This window comes from Cariama cristata, unplaced genomic scaffold (assembly GCF_000690535.1).
Source record: "Cariama cristata isolate BGI_N322 unplaced genomic scaffold, ASM69053v1 scaffold739, whole genome shotgun sequence".
Lineage (NCBI taxonomy): Eukaryota > Metazoa > Chordata > Aves > Cariamiformes > Cariamidae > Cariama > Cariama cristata.
This window is the reverse complement of record NW_009636120.1, coordinates 74,217-96,521: the sequence shown is the minus strand read 5'-3', so window position 1 is coordinate 96,521 and position 22,305 is coordinate 74,217. Positions and strand designations below refer to the sequence as shown.

The following is a 22,305-nucleotide window of genomic DNA, read 5'->3' as shown; positions in this document are numbered from 1 at the left end:
GAATTCAAATCCCTAATGAAAGTTACTGCAGCTGTGGAGGGTGCTAGTCGCTAGGATTCTGTTCTGGCCTCTGGAACTATCCAATATCTTGAGAGCAAATGACAACCTTGAAATCACAAGAGATTAATCATATGTGATTTTGCAAAAAGCCAAGGACAATTCTGAGGAATAGATTCTCAAGTGTTTTCAATATCCAAAATACCTAAAAAACAAAAAGGCAGAAAAAATCCTTAAGGTTTAGCTCTGTTGGTGTCTAGCTGATGGGTGAACTGTCTGTCTCGGCTGGCATGCTTATAGAAACTGATTTCTGCTGAGTAAATGGCTCTGCTCTTAGGACTGCTTCAGATTGAGTACAGGATTGGAAGTTATATTCGTGCAGCAGTACGGATAGACAGTCTTGGAGAGAACCAGTTTTGGCACTAAGTTGCAAAACTTACTATTTGGCTGCTTGTGACTAATGCTCTGTGCTCAATCAGAAGTTTTTGAAATCATCTTTCATTTGGAATGCAAAAATGCTTTATTTCTTTTGGCTGGAGATAATTCTGAATTACTTGAATGGAAGGAACAAAAATCTTCATATGTGAATGAATGCTAGTCTAGTGTTTTTAGTGCAGTAGTTGGAGCAGAACTGTGTGGGGCTCTGGACTGGAACTTAAGCCCAACTTCCTTTTCCCAGGTCTGGCACTGTTTTGCGTGTTAGCTTTAGGTTTAGTCCACTTCACGATCTGTTCCTGTTTACCCAGTTACAGAAATAGGGATATTGATGTGCTCTGTAACCTTCAACAAGACTGAAAAATGAAATGTGCTATGTAAGAACTTGGTATGATATTTATACCTCAATAGATTTCATGTACCATTTGGACAATTGCTTGATCAGTTTGTGATTCGGGGTGTGAGAGAAACGATTAGGCTGACCAACACATCAGTGTTTGTCTCATGGTGGCTTAGTGGTGAAGTTTGCATGCTTACACTTTGTTAAGTGTGGTGAGCACAGGTATCTGGCAAGATTGATTGGACTTTCCGAAGGCAAAGTGTCTGCTGTGGTGCTTTATGAAGTGTGGTATCTTTCTATCACTTACATTAGAGCTATACAAACAGTGGTTTGTTGAGGGTTTTTGATTTGTTTCTTTTTCCTGTGCCTTGTTGCTAAGGTAATACAGTTTTGGCCTACGTGACCAGGAAAGCATAAGGTTTTTTATAATTGTAGCAATTTTGAATATAATATGGCCTAACTGTAAGTAAACTCAGACAGCGTGAGGAATTTGGAGGGTTTTGCTGTATTTTTTTTCTGAGGAGCTATGATGAGAAGTTGTTCCTACTGTTTATGTTTGTGGTGGCCTGACCTCGGCTGGCAGCCAAGCACCCACCCGGCTGCTTGTCAGTCCTTACCCTCCAAGTGGGACGGGGGAACTGGGGAGAAATAGGAGGAACAGGAGTGAGAAGACTCATGGGTCAAACTAAAGAAAGGGAAAACACTCACCAGTTAACTGCCACAGGCAAAACAGGCTCAACTTGGGAATTTAACTTAATTTGTTGCCAGTTAGCATAAATATTTAATTACTGATCAGGTATCAGGAAACAAGACAAACATTAGGACACCTTTCCTCCCACTTTCCCAGGCTGAACATCACTCCAGGCTGCTCTCCCTCTTCTTGGTACCATGGCAGGTCACACTCAGTCCCTTCAGTGAGAGAACAGGCAGTGCAGGGGATCGGGGTCAGTGCATAGCAACTTCTCTCTGCCGCTCCTTGCTTCTCACTGTTCTCCTGTGCTCCGGTGTGGGTCCTGTGTGGGCCACAGTCCCTCTGGGGATGTACCTGCTCAGTCGTGGAGCACCTTCTCCTCCACTGACCTTGTTACTCCTTCATTCTGTCTCCTCACAGAAGCCACTCCTGCAGCCCCTTCACTTCCAAAAACCTTGCCACAGACACCCAGCACAGTGTTTTCATTACCAAAAATTCACATGCTTTGTATAGTAACACTCTAAACAGTGTGTTACTTTCTTGTTTTCATTTTTTTTTCAATCTGGCAGAGACAAAATGCTTTGTCTTTTATCTTGGTTAGTTAGGCTGTGTTTTTCTATTCTTTGCTGCATAGCATAAGGGATTGCTGGCCAACTTTTTCTAAAAAGGTATCTATTTTGTAGTTTTATTTAAATTAAAGGAGGAAAGTCATGCCTTCAGTTGAATGTACAGCACTTGTTTTACCTGAATGAATATTTTGTTTCTATTTTTGGCATTATTTATATCATGTCAGCCCTCTCAAATTATATCAATTTGAAAAATCGGTTTAAATGGTAAAATCATCACTCTTGACAGCTATGTTGTATAAGCATATATTTTAAATGAGCTGTATCTCCTTTTTTGATCTTCAAACCATGTTATTCATTCAGTGTTTGTTCAAAAATCACTAGAAAGCAGGAAAGGTAATTAAAAATGCAAATACTAAAATATTTCCTATCAAAAATTCATTGATCTGTTGTAAGAAGTTGGATGACTTGTTCAGTGGGTGGGAGATTTCCAGTTGGAACCTATGTGTTGAACTTGTGAAGAATGAGGACTGCTGGGTCGGTTTGCTATCTGCTTTGGAAAAGAAGAGAGTAAACAGCCTTTCTGGTCATTCCTCTTCTTTTGCATGGAAATTACAACATACAGAGATTGGAAGTCCATTGAGAATACTGATAAATTTAATACCACTTCAGCTTTTTAATAAAATCGGTGTATTCTCAGCCTATATCATTTACTGTCAAAGTTAATGGTTTCCTCATAGTTTACATCATCAGTGAATGTTTATCTCCAGGTAGACTTGTTTTCAAACCAGTTGTTTCTGTCATATATTGTTGTGAGTGGGATTGGAGGCTTCAGTATTGAGTTGCACCTCTAGAGCCAAAACAAGACTGTGCTTAACTGTGTGCCTACAAAACCTGGTAAAGACAAAGCTCTGTTGCTTTACTGTATATAGTTAAGAGAGGTGACTCACAGGTGGGAAATACAGGGTATGATCATTCTCTTGCCACTTAACTGTGAAAATTACAGTGTTTTGTCTTGGGTTAGATCATAAGCAATGCAAAGCACCTGTCTTCTTGCAGTGTGCTGTAAAGAGGCCACCAGATCTCCAGCAGATATCCCTGGGACTCTGCCTGGGAATCACAAGAAACTTTTCAGTTACTTGCAAGGCTGAACCTGATGATAATGGCTTCTCCAGCTATTGACCTGCAGGCTGTAATTTAGCAAAAAGCCACTTAAATCCATATTCGTGGAGAGATGTGTATAAGGTAGCAGTGATTCTTTCAGTTCTGGGTGCATTTTCTACTTCATCTTTCAATGGAAGATCATTGCAGCAGAGCTATTGATTTGTATCTTTAACCACTCTTCTTCCATGTGTTCAGGAAATGAGACCTTGGATGTCAGTGTTTGAATCTGACTGTCAAAGGCCTATGAAATCCTACATATAATTTCTTTTGTAAAGTATTTCCTTCTGCAGAAGTTATAAGACATACTAGTCACCTCTGAAATAATGAGTTCCTCAAACTTGAGCAGAAAGTTCTGAAAGATGGAAACTGTAAGAAATACAGCTGTTGGTACAAGTGCGAATGAGAAATTGAAATGTTTTGAAACTTTTAAAATATATTTTTTGATTTTGTTTGTATTTTTAAACAAAGAAATAATTTTCCATGAAGAATATTTATTTGCTTTGAAAGAAATATTTTTTATGGTTTATTTGACTGCTATAGAATGAAATAATGTAAAAATCAGGGAAAAAAAAGGTAAAAATCTATAGTTTGGTTAATTTCAACAATTTTTGGAAAAAGGTTGATTTTTATCACTCATGTGAACCTAAGTGTTTTTTCTAACTCTACCAGTAGTAAGTAATTTTCCTTAATGTATGTTTTTAATATAATGGATTTAAGGATGACTTGTCAGTTTTGGGAAGTTCTCAAAATGGCAAAAACTGAATGTAGCATAAAAATTCCTGAAGTTACATCAGCTTATTGCTGTTTGAAGTATATTCTCTGGTTCCTACGTATATACATTTACCCAGAGTACATTTGTTTATATTCATTTACAGAGTCTCTATACAGATGTGTAGGATGGCTAATTGCTGTGCCTTTGAAGTACAGCTTGTTAGTTAACTATGATGTTTTATTTTAGAGCTGTAGTATAGGTATGGAACTGTATCCATTTGAGTGTGTTGGAACTCTACACAAGATCTAAGAGGCAGTGTTTGTTTGGCACTTTTTGTTTTTATTTATGGATATTTAAGAATAATAGCCTAGTGTGCTTTGAATATGACTACATTTAACTGTCATGATGCTGGTATCTACATAAAATATCTTTTCCTTTTAGGAAATGTACGTTGCTGCTCAATAATGTGTTTGCAGTGACAGCTGCGTTGTTGATGTCCCTCTCCTCGTTGGCGGGGTCATTTGAAATGCTCATACTGGGCCGCATTATAATGGGTGTTGATGCAGGTAAGCTTTTTTATCATGCTGTACGTATCTGAAATGCTTGTGCCATGCATAATCTTTCTCCTCTCCCCCAGTTAGAACTTTTTTGTACATTAAAGTGGCATTTCAGGGACTAGCCACACTGATTTCACTGGGACAGAACAGCAGACTAAGGGTTAGAGCATCTGATGTTTGGAGAAGACACTGGAATGGATGCTAGCTGCTGCAATCCACCCTGGTTGTTCCTCCCCCTTACCTCCTCCAGCCCCAGTGGAGCGTATCTGTCTTCATGCTATGAAAATCCTTTGGCTAGGAGGGTGTAGTCTATTTATTAAAACTGCTTGCTGCTTTGTGTTTAGAAGTTGTTGGATCCCATGCCAATACCAGTAGGATTAAGTGGAAGGTTTGGTACATCATCATTTGCTCCTAGCAACATAGTCTTCCCGGTTTAAAAGTAAACCATGGAGGCACTGCTTCACCAGAATAGTCTTGCAGCTAGCAGTGAGGATCTCGGCAACTTCACAGATCGCTAGATAGTGAGAAATATTTACCTAATGTGGAGACAGACTTGATGAATTAAGATGGTTTTACATTCTCAGTGTAATTACATGACTCTAACCAGTGGAAAGTGCTCTGACTTTTGCATCACTAAGCGCCCTTTCTGGCAAGCTTTGGCTATGTTGTTAGTAAGCGCAAACTATGGTTATTTGAAAGTGGATGTGTCCGTCACTTGCAATGTGAAATTCATGGGTAGTTTTGGTGCTGACTGCTAACTTTAGTCTCAGATTATCACCAAACTACCAAATTTCAGGAGCTGTGTAAATATTGTCAGTGTACTAACCAGGGTCATGCATTTGTTTTCTCCTGGGTTTGAGCAGCATTCTCACCCTTATTTTATGCCTGCTATTAAGAGTTCATTGCAGCTGTAAGCTTGTATTGAAAGGAACATCTGCTAGTACCATTTATAGTAAAAATATTTCTGCTGACAGTGTCTGCTCTCTCTGCCTGATGCATTGGGGTTTTTTTCCTTACCTGCACCAGTGCTAACGGGATTTTGCTTGCTTTGGGATGAGCAAATATAAAACATAAGATCTGTTCTCCTGGTGATTCTCATCTCTGAGTAACCTTTGGTGCTTCTCATCAAATAGCAGCCTACGCACATCACTGTAGATCTGCAACAGATAATCAATCCCATGGTTATTAAATAGTGCAAGAGTAATTAGACATGCAGAGAAGACAATTCTTATTATCTGTGGATAGATATAATTCTGTTCTTTGTGGATTTTTTATGCCACTCTTGTGAGCAGATTAGCACTCAGACTCCTTTCAATAGACATTTGTTTTCTACCTGGCATAATGAAAAGGTGATTTGACAATATATGATTTTTTACTTCCTTCACAGGCATTTCTCTTAGTGCCCTTCCCATGTATTTGAGTGAAATATCCCCTAAGGAAATCCGTGGTTCATTGGGTCAGGTCACAGCGATTTTCATCTGTATTGGCGTTTTTGCTGGTCAAGTTTTGGGGCTGCCAGAAGTATTTGGGCAAGTAAGTATTTAACTGATGTTCTCTGTGAAAGAACACAAGCATGCTTAAAGTGTTTTTGACTGAGTTCCTTACAAAAGTGGGGAACAGAAACATCGTTGTTTTGTTTTGAAGCACTTTGAAAATTGGTTTCTTCCATGTCTTTTAAAAGCATGTACATGTGACTCAGTTTGGTAGATGTGGCAAGCAGCTTTAACAGCTTGTGTGGCTTGTGTGTGTGCATATGCAGGTTCCTCTCTTCCCACACCCCCTTCCTTGATGTACCTTTATTTTTGCTGGTTTGCAGCTTCTTTGAGTACCATGGAACTGCTTAAAAGTGTTTGCATTTTTCATTTGTAATTTTTCAATGTGAGATAGAACTGAAAAGGCTTGGTTAGAGTTCATGTGAGAGCCTGAATAGGAAGACTCTTGCTCAATGATTATAGTGTTCCTTGTAATGCACTCCTACTTCTAGACTAGGAGGTGGAAGAGCAGAGTTAATATACACCTTTATGGAAAGAGATTATCTGTTCTTGTATAAGAGGTTATCCTGCTGTCGTAGGCTGAAATTAACTTGGTGGCCACTGGATGTCATCATTACTCTGAATAAATGAAGTCGAGATTTATTCAGGCTGGCACTTGGAAATACTTTTCATCTGGGGATGAATCTTCAAGGCAGTGTGGAGGAAACGTCTGCAGCAATCCTCTCACCATGAAACCTGAACTAAGAATCACTTCTGACAGACAGCAAAAGTAGTAAACAGTTGAAAAGTGAGGAGAGCTTGTCCTCGTATGTCCATCCAAATTCAGCTCCCTTGTAAATACATAATACCATCCTCACTGACACTTTTATTTTTGTCTGACCAGCTCTTCTATTCGGTCTCTTTATCTTTGGGTTGATTTACCCTGTTCAGCTCTCCTGAAGGCAAATGGTTTGATTCAATTTACCCTTTATCAAAAGACAGATTACTCCCCCTGCCCTGCCAAAGCAACAGATTTTAGGAAAAAGCTTTAGGAAATGGCTTTCACTGACCTCCATTGTGTGACTTTTAAAGATGTCTCTTCTCTTGCTTGGGAAGCTAGTCTGTTACAAATGAATGTATTAAATGTCAAGAGGCTGATTCAGCTGCTTAGAATATGTGTCAGCCTTTATGTAGTAGGATTTTTTTGGTTTGGGTTTTGGGTTTGGTTTTTGGTTTGTTTTGGTTTTTTTTTTTTGAAACATGCATACAATTTCAAAAGTGAAGTATCATGCAAGTTCTTATTTCCCTGTTAGGTCTTTGGGATATTTTGAATAGGAAATACTTATTCCTTGGTTTCAGCTCATTCTTGCTCTTTTTATTTCTCTTCTCCCCTTCTCTTCCCCCCAGTTCTTGTCACTACCAAAATATGGAGGTTACATTTCTGCTTCTACAACCTGCATTAGTATGCAGTTAATTAATATTACACCATTAAAGATAGCCATTGATTTATGTAAGAAGAAATAGGCTTTATCTGTAGAATTAGTTCTTTTCAAGATGGGTAATACCAGCATGTAAAAGGAGCAAAGTTTTGGCTGGTGTGAATTAGCATATTTCCAGCAAAATTATTGGAGTCAGCTTGAGTTTTCCAGTTGGGTCTGTGATTGTATTCCTTTTAATATGTTAATAAAATTTAGCACTGAGGGGAAACCTCAGGCTGTTTGAAATATGATTCCCTAGTGCAGTCTTATCCTTCTTTGAAGGCTTTATCATAATTTCTGTTGGTTTCAGTCAAGCCAGGATTTTCTTCCCTATCTTTGCCGGTTCCCATTGAAGTCAGTGGGAGGTTTGCACCAGGAACAGCAGTCATTGCCAGTGGATATTCCTGCAGAGAGTACGTGATGAGATCACTTCTGATGAAGCTGGGAGGTGGCAAACACAATGTTCTTCTGAGTTCTTCAGTCCTTGCAACGCTTTCCCCTCTCCTCTCCCCAGCAAGCACCTTGCTCAAATTTCTGTTGCTTTCTTTGATCGAGTTCAAAAGTAGTTCAGGATGTTTGCAGGCTATTTTCTAGTTGTAGATTTCTCTCTGATTTATGTCATGACCTCTCTTCACTAATGGTGTAAAAGCTTCTTATCAAATCATTCCCATATTATTTAATTTTTTTTCTCCCTTCTGTTGGAGAAATCTTTGTTGCGTTTGAAGTGAGGCCAGTATTCAAGTCCACAGCCACTGTATTTTGGAGACATCTATGCATTTGTAGTGTCTTACTGATTTCAGCTGTGACTGGAAAGCAAACTTGCTTTCCTCAGAAGCCTGAGGTCATTTGCATTATAGTTAAGCCATTCTGTGATATGCCAATCTGTGGTATAATTCTACCTTTGTAAAATTAATAAATTGTTTAACGCAGATAGACAGGAAAGTTGTGATCAGTAGGAGCTTGTCACCAGTGATCACCGTTCTGCACAGCTGCTTGCACTACTGTGTGGAAACACACCTTTGCTAAGCCTGTCTAACAATGTCCAGTATTTTAATGATTGTGGCATAAAAACCTCACAGGAGTATTTTTTTGTTGCTCTGTGGTTGGTTGTTTCTATCAGAATGTGTTGTAAATAATACTAGTTACAAATACTTGTCTTCCATCATGGTTTCATAACAATTTTCTCCTGAGATCTGTCATGTATCTATTACTTGTAAATTGAGCAAATATCTAAGAGGTTATTAACCATGGTATCTAAGCAGTGATGGTTTTGAAGAAAGGAGGAACAAAGACTGAGTTTGGCATCTTGCTGAAAGAGACTCTTTGGAACAGGAATGGACATGGGGAGGGCTGCAGACCTGTCCAAGGTCCTGTCTTGTAAGAGGAGGTGACAGCAACATTGCTTTAAGAGCCAGCAGTGTGCCCAGGTGGCCAAGAAGGCCAGCGGCATCCTGGCTTGTATCAGAAATAGCGTGGCCAGCAGGACTAGGGAAGTGATCATCCCCCTGTACTCAGCACTGGCAAGGCCGCCTCTCAAGTACTGCATCCAGTTCTGGGCCCTGCACTTCAAGAAAGACATTGAGGTGCTGGAGTGTGTCCAGAGAAGGGCAAAAAAGCTGGTGAAGGGTCTGGAGGGTAAGTCTTATGAGGAGTGTCTGAGGGAACTGGGGTTGTTTAGCATGGAGGAGAGGAGGCTGAGGGGAGACCTTATCACTCTCTACAACTACCTGAAAGGAGGTTACAGTGAGGTGGAGGTTGGCCTCTTCTCCCAAGTAACAAGTGATAGGACAAGAGGAAACTGGCTCAAGTTGTGCCAGGGGAGGTTTAGATTGGATATTAGGAAGAATTTCTTCACTGAAATGGTTGTCAAACACTGGAACAGGCTGCCCAGGGAAGTGATAGAGTCACCATCCCTGGAGGCATTTAAAAGGTGTGTAGATGTGGTGCTTAGGGACATGGTTTAGTGGTGGGCTTGGCCGTGTTAGGTTTATGGTTGGACTCGATGATCTTAAAGGTCCTTTCCAACCTAAACGATTCTATGATTCTATGATTGCTTGTGTGGCCAAATAGAGGGAAAGGAGAGGAACTGACTGCACCATGTTAACACGAGAAAGAACAACTGCAGAAGGTATAGAGTGCCTTAACCTCAATGACAATATGGCTACAAGAATAACTTTATATAAATGTTCTGTGAGTAAGTGCATGCTGAAATTCAGCAGAGTGATGTTCGGGACAGACTCCTGGCTGAAGTAGCTTGAACAGAAAATTTAAATTGGAGCTGGATGTATTTATCTGGATTATATAAGATTGTTGCCTTCAGTGGTTCTGTAGAAGGCTCTCCACAGAAAACGAAAGCGTTTATGTCGGCTGTAGGACATAGCCTTACAAGTATTTATTAATAACCTAATTGATAACTTCCTCCATTATTGAATGCAACAGTGTTCCTTTAAATATGGAGGTGTGATAAAAATAGCTCTGAAGCACGGAGTATTGCTTGAGGCAATTCAGAAAGTCCTTACTGCTTTTTGTGTCAAGTAGGTTAAGCAGCCACAAAGTGATTTTTTAGCAATCTATTTATGAAGACCAGCCCAGGTGAAGCAGGAGACACATGGGCAGCCCCAGGTTTGTTGCTGGAAGGGCAGTGGTCAGCTTTGGCTGTGTTACTGCCTCAAGGCTGGTTGGCTGTTTCCTATTCCTTTAGCCTTCCCAAGCTTTTTACTGGAAGTGCTGAGGGCTGACAATCTTCTCATTTCCTTCGAATACCTTTTTCATGCCAGTTCTGTCAAGGTATTCTCATTATTCTTTTGGTCAACTGTTATTTAAACCTTAATATCTTTCTCCCCCCCCCCCCCCCCCCCCCCATCTACTGCAGTGTGCTTCCTTTCTCCTTCCCCATCACTTGTGATCTTTGTGCTTCATGTTAGACTTCATCTCCTCTAGTAAAACAAGCTCTTTAATCTCATTCTCATCCTTTCATCCTTCATGCCTTTCTCTGTAATAATTCTGGTTTTAAATTTGAATCCAGGAGAGCAAGATTATACAGATAACCCAGATGAAATTATACTTTTAAAAATGGAATTATATGAAATAATTCCTTTTTTCCTGGAAATGTTTTTGACTGAAATATTACAGAAATGCATTTACTTTTTTTTTCCCCTGTGTCATGCCATATTGACACGAACTTGCCAAACATTGCTATGTCCGATTTCAAAATTATAGTATAAAAGAGTAGTGCAAAAAAATCTAATAATGATTCTAAAACTTAAATACATTCTTTTGGATTCTGAATATATAGGCTTTTGTTCTATTTGTCTCTAAAGGTACTAATTTTAGAGTATTGAGTCTGAAGAAGGTGTTCCTTTAGCGTGCAATGCTTACCAAGAGAGATTATCTGAAAGAGAAAAGCTGCAGTCCTGACAGTAGTCCTCTGCTGCTGTGGTTTGATATTCTTACATTCTTTCCTCTGTCTTAATTCCCTCCCATCCAACAAATCCCAGCAATGGTTTTTATTCAAGATTCTGATTCTTGTAGGTCATAACCTATGGGAAACCACATCATCTATGTCTCCACTGAGTTCTGGGAAATTAAGTGGTGGTAAAGTTGACTGGTGATCAGACTACAGAGCACAATGACTTTACATGCTGGTGACCTGCTTCTCTCCACCACCCTGACTGCCGAGAGTAGTGCGGTCATTTTCATATGCTAGCATCTTGTTTTAATCTTCTGTAAGCCAGAAGGCTTCTTCCGGAAGCCCTCGCAACTGTAGATGACGACTTTGTGCTGGCCCGTAGGTGTGCAATCATGTTATCTGCTGTAACGTGGGCACTGAATTATAGCTACTGGCTACAAGATTATTTAGGGCATTTTTGGTTGGCTAGCGTGTGCAGCTTTCCATATATTTGACTGAAGGAAAAAGCAGATAATAAGGTAAGGAGGAACTCTTTCAAACCTGTCAGTTCTTCAAATACTGCTCTTCAGGTGTTTCCATTCTCTCTCTTTCTGTGATTCTGCAATTTAATCACCCAGCCCGTTTTTGCTCCCTGCAAAGCAAAGACCAGTACATTGTTGACTTGATTTTTGAAAGTTCAAATTTACACTTGCTGTCTTGGGGGAATGTTACCTGCCTGATTCTGGTGTATTCCGTGTATCCTTAGGTATCTGTCTGTAACTGACTCATCTAATTCGTCCTGCATGTAATGTCCTGCTCCAAAGACTTTCCTTAGGATGGTAACATCTTTTAAATGCTGTAGATCCCCAGGCTGTCCCTTCTCTTGCTTCAGCTTGTTTAATGAAGATGGGCTTTAATCTTTCCTTAAACGATAGAGGATTTAGTTTATGAATACATTTGTTGTAGTTACTATATTTATTTATTTTTTAATACATTGATCCTCAGTATCTCTTTCATCTGCATACAGATATGCAAAAGGGGAGAAAGAAATGTTTCACAGTGTGTATATGTATTCAGGAGAGATAAAACTGGAGTTGTTGCCTGTTGCCGCGTTTTCCTCAGACTTCTGCTTTGAGCCCTGTTTCCCGTGCGTGGTGTGTAGGATTTTGCCAAGCTGTAGTTGTTTCCCCTGGAGTTGCCCCCAGTGGCTGACTGGCTCCGGCTGCTTCTCTGATGAGAACAGCTGTTTGCCGTAGATAGGCCAATGGAAAAATAGATTTTATTTACTTCGGGAACCCTATTTTATACACTTCAAGTGTTTCTAGGTCATGCACCCACAAGCTTGTCTAACTATATTGCACTGTTTCATGGTGGATAGTAGGTTGTCCTAAAAACCTTGCTTTGCTTGCATCCTAAGACTTATTAGGGCAACTCTTTCTGAATAATCACTATTGCTGCTGTAGGTGTTTCCAGAAAAAAAAAAAAAGTAGAGCAAACGGTAAAACTGTAAAATTCCTGATGTGTTCGTCTCATGAATGTTGCAGTAGTTTTGGTCATCCTGCTTTAAAAATAGTGTAATTGAGCAATACAAGGTAAAGTAGGGAGCAGCAATGATCAGAGATGGGAAGTGGCTTCTTGAGGAGAAAAGGCTGGGTTAAGGCTCGACAGCTCTTATGGGTAACCCCATGCTGCATAAACACTTAGAGTAATGCAAAACAAAGTACACCAGAGAAGACTTGGAATTTGTCTTTAAGTGACATACTATATTTGTCTAGATTTTCCTCGATCTGTCTTTAAATGCATTTGGAATTTGTCACATTGCAAAACTGTTGTGTAAGTGGTTACGGTTACAAACTTTGTTAATTGGATGTTGTCTTTGTCATTGAAACAACATGTATTATAGTTTTACATTCCACTTTTTTGAGGAAATTGAGCAACTTTAATGCGTATCTGGCTAGAGATCACCTGTTTTTAAAAAAGGAGTTAGCTGGAAGTCAGTCTGTGACTCATGGTGCTACTGGCCACAACAAATTATTGTAACAAAGAAATTCTGTTGTTGGTATAAATATCAATTTCTGCTGCAAAACCAGCTATATTTGGTGAAGGACCAACAAACTTCATAGACACTGTACTATATGTCTAGTAAGGAAACATCTCTGTGATGAGTCCCTTTCAAGTTAGTTCTTTATACAAGTGGACCTTGATGAGGAATAGTTGTGATTTTTTTTCCTTTTTTTTAAAATCAAACTAAGAACTTCTGTAGATGCCATGTCAAGCTCTAATTTTCTTTACAAGACCTCTTAAAAATTACATATTTGAGGTGATAGATAGTTATGTATTTAGGAAAGTTTATATAGGAATTTTTAATTTTGCTTTAGCAAGTTCTTTTAAAAGTACTCCTTCACTTCCACTAAAATAGACAGTGATGGAATAGGTAGTTGTATAGCCTTGCAGTTGAAGGCTGTTCTGAAAACTAAGCTTTGATTTTACTTGTCAAAGCTTCATTTTTAGTGTGTTTTTTCCCTTGTTTTTCTTCTTTTTTTTTAACTGATCCTTCTTCCTAAGACTCTTGACTCAGATTCAAGGATTCCTTAAAAACTGTCAGTAAATTACAGATGAGGAAAAAAAAGCAATTCAGAATTGCTCTGGGGACCTGCAGCCTGCTGGTGGACACCAATGACAAAATAACTCTGTTGGAGGTGCTCTTGAAATGACACAAAGTATAAATCAACCAGTTTCCTCAGATTTTTCTGTGAGCTCTTTTGTTCTATATGTTTATCTTTCTCTTAAGCCATGATAGTGACTATAGTTAAAGATATTTGTCTTTCAAGATGTGAGTGGGAATTTATTTCAGAATATACAACCAAGAGCTCTTGTGGCAGTAAGAGACAGGTGTACTCTTGCAACTGTGTGAAGTATCTTGGAAATGAAAGCAGCGTATGTCTCATGGATGCATACTATATACAGAATATAAAAAGGTGTTTGTGACTTCCATTAGAGTAGGACAAAAGCATCCGCTAGTTTAACATTTTCCAGAATCACTCGAATTCCCAAAGTGTCCTGTTTGTGATGATTTCAAACATCTGGCTGCGTAGAAAGATCTGCATTCTGCCTAGTTATATTCTAGAAAGATAAAGTGAAGTCTAGTTGGAGGCCAGTAACTAGCAGTGTATCGCAGGGATCAGTACTGGGTCCAGTCCTGTTCAGTGTCTTCGTTAATGACCTGGATGATGATGCAGAGTGTACCTTCAGCAAGTTTTCAGAGGACACCAAACTAGGAGATGTAGCTGAAATACCAGAGCGAAATGGGAGGAGAGGGTGATACCAGATGGCTGTGCTGCCATCCAGAGGGACCTCAACAACTTGAAGAAATGAGCTGACAGGTACTTCATGAAGTTCAACAAGGAGAAGTAGAAAGTCCTGCACCTGTGGAGGAACAACCCCAAGTACTAATATATGCTGGGGGCCACCCAGATGGAAAACAGCTTGACGGAAAAGGACCTGGGGTCTTGGTGGACACAGAGTTGAACATGAGCCAGCAATATGCCCTTGTGGCAAAGAGGGCGAAGGGGTTCCTGGTCTGCATTAGGAGTAGTACTGCGAGCAGGGAGGTGATCTTTCCCCTCTACTCAGCACTGGTGAGGCCCCAGCCGGAGTGCTGGATCCCGTTCTGGGCTCCCCAGTACAAGGGAGACATGGACAGACTGGAGAGAGTCCAGAGAGGGACGACTAAGATGATGGACTGGAACACTGAGGAAAGGCTGAGAGAACTGGGACTGTTCAGCCTGGAGAAGGCTCAGCTCAGGAGGATCTTACCACTGTATATAAATAGCTGAAGAGAGGGTGCTAAGAATACTGAGCCAGGCTCTTTTCAGTGGTGTCCAGTGACACAACCAGAGGCAATAGACGCAAACTGGAATACAGGAGGTTCCCTCTGAACATCAGGAAACACTTTTTCTTTTTTTTTTTTTTTGCTGTGAGAGTGTCCAAGCACTGGCAGAGGTTGCCCAGAGAAGTCATGCAGTCTCCGTCTTTGAAGATACTCAAAAGGTGTCTGGACATGATCCTGGGCAGCTGGCTTTAGCTAACCTTGCTTGAGCAGAGAGAGTGGACCAGATGACCTCCAGAGATCCTTTCCAACCTCAACCATTCTGTGATTCTATGAAATACTAAATGTACACAGAATTGTATATGACAATTTACAATGCAAATGTCTCAGTGTATTCATGTTGAACTTTTGAAGAATGATTTTTTAAGACTCTTAAACCTGAGCTCGAAGACTATAAGTAAACTATATGCTCAAATATGTGAGTAGTCGTGGGACAGTTTATATCCTTAGAAACATGCTGCTTTGTGAAGCCTATTGTAGTGTATAAATTGCTAGTTCTTAGTAAGATCTTAAGAGCAAAAATCAGTGTAGGACATGGGAAAAATAAACTAGGAATTTGGCTCATTAGTTCTGGTCCCCAATTTATTTTTTTTTTGATCAGGAGTTGTCTAAGTTTGGAGCAAGATTTTGGGGAGGTGGTTTCAAGTAGTCCTGTAAACACTCTGCCTGCCATTGAGACAGACTTGCAAAATGTGACTACAAGTTACCTTGGGCTCTGCCATTCCTCCAGACTGCTGAGCTTGTACCATGTTTCTTAAAAGGACAGAAGCAAAACTTCTTTATATTCTTGTCTTAAAATGCAAAACTCTGCTTTAAAGGCCTTCCCGGAAGAGTGGTTTAAAACTTCTGCTAAGGATACAGGAGACATGTTGGTGCTTGTAAATGGCTGCTGAAATCTGTAAGGGGATGGTGTCTGCTAAGAATAGCTCAGAAAAACACTCTTACAAAGAAAGGAACTTCTAAATACAATCTTAAAAAAAAAAAAAAAAAGAAACAAAAATAGGACAAGAAAACATTTCAGTGCTTATTCAGATAATCACCGATTTCAGCAAGTGTTTGTATGCCTTTCTGAGCCTGGATTGATTATGTGTATCTAGATGAAAATCTGCCTGTGCTTTCTGCAGACTGATACCAGACATGCCAATTAAGAATTGCTTGAGGTAGTGATTTTGAAGATGGCAATCCTTTTAAAAATATTCTCTGGGTTCCTTTTTTGTCTAGCAATGGTAAATTTCCTTCATCTTTTCACAGTAGCACATAAGGCACAGAGTTTCTTATTACTGAAGCAATTTCGGTGTCATTTATCAAGGCACTTGCACTTAATTGCAAGTTGTGAGTTGCTGATGAGGAACTTGCAGGTCACCTCACCCAACAGTTGATGCAGTCAAGGAAAGTTACTGTGCAGCCGACAGGCTAGAGATACACGGCCTTGGTGGTGCTGACAAGGGTACAGAAACACTGGCAGGATCTTCTGGATTGTTGCATATTCGTAGTTCAGTAGTACCCATGGGAACAGAAGATCTGCTCAGTTGCACCAGCCCTGTTGGTGGGATATGGTGGATGTTGATATATTTGTAATGGAGACATTAAATGAGGTATTTTGTTTATATCTATTGTGGACCAGCTGAGATTATATACTTACTGGAGATTATAAATCAACTTTTATTGATTCCCCCAGACAGACACAAAGGCATTTATTCATCCCTTTTCTGTACAGAACTCATTAGGTAATGAATGGGAAAACAGCTATGAGTCTTCGTATTTGCACATGAGTTTTGGTCCATTAAAGCTGTGCTGTGAGACTTCCATTTCCTGAAGTTTTAGGAACAACACATGACTGAATGGCCATATGTAATATTCAGATGTTGCAGTTTTGCATTTGGAAAGGAGGACATCCTGCAGGAGAGGGTTTGTCTGAGTGTGGAAATGTGGTTATAGAAGAAAGAGAAAGAACTATGGAGAGATAGATTTTTATTTATTTTTAGACTTATTGGTGAACAACAGACTTAATGGCAGAGCATCTAATGTTTGGATGAAGGTTTATCATCCGTGAGGACTACTTTCTCATAGACAGTTGAAACAGTGGCCGCCTAAGTCTTGAGAAGATAAAATTTCTATGTAGCAGTACTCTCTAATTAGATCAGTTGGAAAAGCAGTAGACAAACTTTAATAGAAGAATGTCCTTGAATAGGTCTGCAGTAAAGAAAGACTTCAAAATACCATGGAAGTTGAGAGTATTTTCTTATAATTTGTCAGACTGCTTTCTCCTGATCCACTGAAAGATAGTTAACACATATAACTGAACTCAGAGCATTTGTTTATATTGTCTATATGTTTAAGGTTTGACTTTTTGCTTCTTTGCCAGACTTAAAAAGGTGGACTTTTTCACTTATTGAAGTTGACAGGCAGTATCTGTCTATGAACCTCATCTTATCCTGTGTTAGTTGAACTCTGCTCCAGAAGTTTATGAGCAAGTAAATGTTTTAGATTTGCCTGTCTCCTTACTGCTTGAGTATCTGATAATAGTTACAAATCCGTTATTAAGCAATAAATCTAAAATTATTTGACCTGTGACTTCCTTCCCAGTGTGCTTTACACGCTGGGGAGATAACCATCATTTAAAACTTTTTGAAGGTTCTGGGTGATTAACATTTCAGTTTTAATTTCCACTGTCCTTTGTAAAATCACCCATTATTGCAAATTCATGTCCTAATATGTAAATTTGTCCTTTACAAATCGAGTATTAATGCTGTGGTAAATTGGTCAAGCATCATAGGGTAGCATGCAGTCATCATATTGAGTAGTAGGGTGTATTTTCTAGACTTGTGTTTCTTAGTTTGCTTTTGAAACCACTGGCAAAATGAAAAATATTCTTGGTTAGTATTTTGAGGGATTTTTTTTTAACTTAAATGTCAAATCAAAATGAGAATTTTTTTTTAATCTAAAACAGATCTGTTGCCATTAAAAAAGTGTCAAGATTAAATATTCAACCGTTTCATTTGTTTTTAAAACAAAAAATGTGCTTTGGGGTTTTTTTGTGTTGGTTCTTTTTTCTTAACCTTGATATACCTTAGTCTAACCTTTATAACTTCAGTTTGGCAAAATATAATCAGGCCAAAAAACAATTGAGTCTAATGTAATTTCTAGATGCCATGAAGCTTTTTTGCTTTACCTCCTGCTGCAGCCCCAGGAGGATGCAGGTCTCTCGAGTTGTGTGTCACATCTCCTAGTCCCACAGGGACATCTGAGGTACCCTAGGGCATCAAAATGATACTACATGCTCATATTTGAGGTACTGAATCTTATTCTCCTCAATTATTTGAATTTACTGTTTTGTATTTTATTATTTATGGAAGTTAACCTGAGTCTACATGCATAGCTGAAAGGAAGTTTTGTCAGAAATTTTGTGTAGCTCCAACATACCTCTAATATTTCTTTCTACAGAAAGTCAAGTATATATGCTGGTTGCTGATAATAATCCCATTTGAAAGCTCACCATTTCCCATTGCTTTTCTCAGATATTTTTACTTTTCTCAGAAATGAATAAGCAATGAAGACAAATTATGCCTTTTAAATGTTCAGTAAAAAGCTAGTTGTTACTCCAATAAAAAATTGGACCAAAAAGCGTCTTGGAAACTTGTAACAGACACTTTAATTCTCCCTCTCAATATGTACTACGTGATCTAACATGCAGTCTAATGAACAGAGGGTCATGGGATTTGGACACCAACCACTTTCAAGGCTGTTTTAAGTCCTGATCCAAAGGTGGTTTACTCAGTACCAAAAACCTCCGGCTGACTTCTGTGAATTTTAGATTAGGATTGTACAGCCTTAAATCTGGTAACTTTCTGTACTGTTTAATACCTGGGAAGACACTGAGATTCGAGTAATCTTATTGTCAGAGCTGTATCTGTAGTGGTGACGTATAAAAATAAATATCCATGTGGGTGCAGAACATACTGCACATACTGCCTGGGTGGCCTCTGTTTTCAACAAGAAGGTAAGCAATTCGTAACTCTGTTATTCAAACATATTTTGACAGAAGTGGGTTACAAGAATGGTCATACAAAGGAGAAAATTGTATCCAGCAGGGATGGAACTGTTAGAGGGGGAGATCAGTGCCCTCAGCAGCCAGAGGAGGTTGTAGAGCAGTGTTTGGAGTGGCACAAGGAAGGTAAGAGGAAGGTAGTTGTCCTGCACCTTATGTGAGTAGCTGGTCTAAAGCCTGAGATACAGAAGAAGTACTCATTTCTCAGTGGCCTCGTGATCATCAACACTGTGCCGTGCCCTTGACTCAAGGAAGAAAAGACAGTTCTAATGCTAAGAGATTTGTTCCATCTCAACACTTTTTCAGTCCTTGGCCACAGGCCAGCAAGGTTGTCCTTTACCTTTAAGAGTGTTTTCTGTGGCACAGTAAGAGATTAACAGAGAAATGCTGAACTTGTGCAGTCTGCACAGCCAAGTAAGTCTATTCAATCTGTTCTGAGCAGGGATGTGATTTATTTGTGTGGCAAACGGAATATTTCTGATATGAAGTTTTCGTGCCAAGTCTACTAAAGAGGATAAGAGTCAATTGCTTGAACATGAGCATATAGTATCATTTTGATGCCCTGAGGTACCTCAGATGGCCGGGTGAGACTGGCAGGTGTGACATAGAAAACCCCAGAGACCTGCATCCTTCCAGGGCTGCAGCAGGAGGCGAGGCAAGATGCTTCAGGGCATCTAGAAATTATACTAGATGTAATTTTTGTCTGTGTGTGTGATTATATTTTGTCAAAACTAAAATTTTAAATTCCTGCTTTTTACAGGAACATGAAAGAGAAGAGACTGCCAAATGGCTAGTTCCTGAACGTTCTGAGTATCTTGCATTGGATGCAAGAGGCTTTTATCTCTTTGCTCCCCACTTAGAAAATGGGTAAAATATATCATTTTACATGAGAAAGGTATTATACAAAAACATCATTGCTGTTTGAAAAGTGTTCAGCGCTGTAGTAAACCCATCATAACCCCACCCTCCCAAGGAATTAATTCCAGAATTAATATTTTAATAGTAACTATTTAATAGTGACTGGTAAATAGATCTGCTCACTGAGAGATCACAGTTCTTCTTGTGCACTGAATGAGAAAAAGGGAGAATGAGTATTTATTTTGATATGATCTCCTGTACCTTTCAAGCAGTAAAGCTAAACAAGCCCTCGATAGCACTGTGAGGCGTTGTGGCTGTTACATTGGGATGCAAAGCAGGGCTGGAGTCCTCTGGGCAGTGCCCTGTGCTACCCCATGTGCAGGCTGATGCCTGGGAGGAGGTGTTTGGGACTTGTGTTTGGGGTGCAGTAATTTCCCTGTGGTTCTAGAATGGACAGGAGACAGGGATGAGGGAAGCGTGCCCTGGGACAGTTGGGCTCAGGGATGTTCAGCTGGACATGGGGGTCCCCACAGCACAGAAAACCAAACTTGGGGCAGAGAGCATACAAGGACCCTGACTGTGCTGTAGTGGTTGATACTTAGTTGGGAATGGAGAGTGCGATGCATGTCCAGATTTTACTTTTTAAATTAATAAATAAAATTGTTTAGAGAGTGAGAGAGTAGAGCCTGTGGCAGTCATGTATTTCCTTAGTCTTTTTGATCCTGTCATGTATCTTGTACTGGGATACCTAATTGGCCTCACTAGATCTTTCCGAAAATGAGTGCCTGTGTACAGGGCAGTACAGCACTTCTTCCCAGCTCTGCTGTATGACCCTGTCAACGATTCAGTTCTCCCTTTTAAAATGTTTATATCTGTGTATATATTCTTAGCCTTTTCTGTGTTGAAAGTATCTTCAAATTTTATCTTCCTAATTCGTGAAAATATTAAATGTAACCAGTGCTTAAATAGGTCATTTGAACTTCATATGGACCAATAGTTCAGCTGTCAGCAGTGCCTGTTGAAATTATCCCACGCCACTTCTCCAGCTTTTAATTGTTGCAGTAAGTTCCATTTTCTGCATTTTAGCTGATGATTCTCTGACATGGTAACATTTGCTTTACTGTATTCCAGTATAATTTAATCTTGTCTCATTTGCAGATGATAAATCCATGTCGTGCTTTATCGATTTCCCCCTTTTGTATTTCTGCAGCTTTGCACTTTAGTATATCAACCTTTGAATGAGTCTGTGGTTGTCAAACTTGCTCTACTATTTAACTGTCTTTTGTAAATAGATCAAAGCCAGGTTTTTCGTGCTCCAGGCTAAGCAAATATCCATAATGTGACAGTTTAAAATTAAAATTTTTACCATCTTGACATGTTACTTGTACCAGTTCTGAGCAGGTGATGAGTCAGGTCCCCTGTAATTAAAATATTTAATGCTCTTTTAAGTTTTTCCTGAGATAAAATGGGATTTGGTTGTTTTCATTTCTCTCAGCAGTGCATGTGTGCTTCTTAGTGATGACAACTGAGGCAAAGTGTTAAATGTGTCTTCTAAGTCACACCTACACTGTCTTTTGCCTTTGCCTTAGTATTGTTTCTGAGCATTGTCCCAGTTTGTATCCTGTCCTATTCCTTCTTTGTAGGGTCTAGTTCAGCTTGATTTTCAGCTATATTTTATGGATCTTTTAAACTCATTTTAGTCCTCCCTATTTCTCTTCCATAGTGGAATGAAGAATTTGAATGTGGATAATGTAAATCAAGAGAAAAGCAAGTAGAACACATGTCCTATAGTGTTGAATAGGTGTCACTCAAAAACTTTTAAAATGGCTGGAGAAGTTTCCATTGACTTCAGTGACTTTCTGATCAACTCATGCCAGCAATGGCAAGTGGGAGCACATTTATGACTTTTTATGGATACTTTTTTTTAAAAGAAATGTCCTTATTGTGGAAAAAATGTACAGAAAATATGATGTGCTGATCAAGACTAAGATTTTTATCTGGAATTATTGTAGAAAGTTCTAACACCTTATAAACTTTTTTATATGGTACATAGCAAGTGTATTTATATTACAGGAAATTGTGCCAGGCAGACATAGCATGTAACTGATGAGTTATACTGCCTGTTTTCTTAAATTATTCTTCACAAACAGGTACCTGCTTTGTTTATGTGTTTATTAGCTGTTCTTAAAGTCTTAACCTTAGTTTAATTTTCCAGTTTTTAAAATAAGATTCAGGCTCATTTGTTTATAAACAGGTTGTTAACCACTCTTGATTCTGCTTTATTAGGTAAAGTTCTCCACTCAACTGCATTCAAAAAAAAATAAATAGGAATGATGAAATAGTATCTTGAAGTCTTCATGATAGTGGAGGCTCTTAGGAAGACTGATAACCTTGAGCTTTAAATTGTTTGAAAAACAATCCCTTTCTCAAGTTGTTTTCCCATCCCAGGAGATTTTTTTAAAAAACCTCTATCACTGAAAGGGCAAGTGAAAAAAATTTGATTAGGAGATACTCCACATATTCTGTCTGGGAGTTATTCAGTTATCTTATGCCCCAGTTCAGGCATGGTATGCCATGCAGTACATTGCATTTTAGACGTTGCTGAAGTGGAGAATGTAAAATAGAAACTTATCAACAGAAAATAGTTGGAGGGCTTTTGACCTTTGATTTGACTGTGAAAATTATATTGAAATAAAATTTATCGAGGTCT

At 39.2% G+C, this 22,305-nt stretch overlaps 1 protein-coding gene across 1 annotated transcript in view; it reads left to right on the top strand.

Annotated features, from left to right (window-relative positions):
• The window catches only part of SLC2A9 (solute carrier family 2 (facilitated glucose transporter), member 9), a gene marked incomplete at its 5' end in the record, with an annotated part of 93,540 nt that overhangs the window by 2,623 nt on the left and 68,612 nt on the right, over nucleotides 1–22,305 (top strand). The window contains 2 exons of the mRNA XM_009707783.1: nucleotides 4,347–4,471; nucleotides 5,850–5,995. Of these exons, the coding sequence (XP_009706085.1) occupies nucleotides 4,347–4,471; nucleotides 5,850–5,995 (271 nt within the window). The remainder of the gene's footprint in view (nucleotides 1–4,346; nucleotides 4,472–5,849; nucleotides 5,996–22,305) is intronic.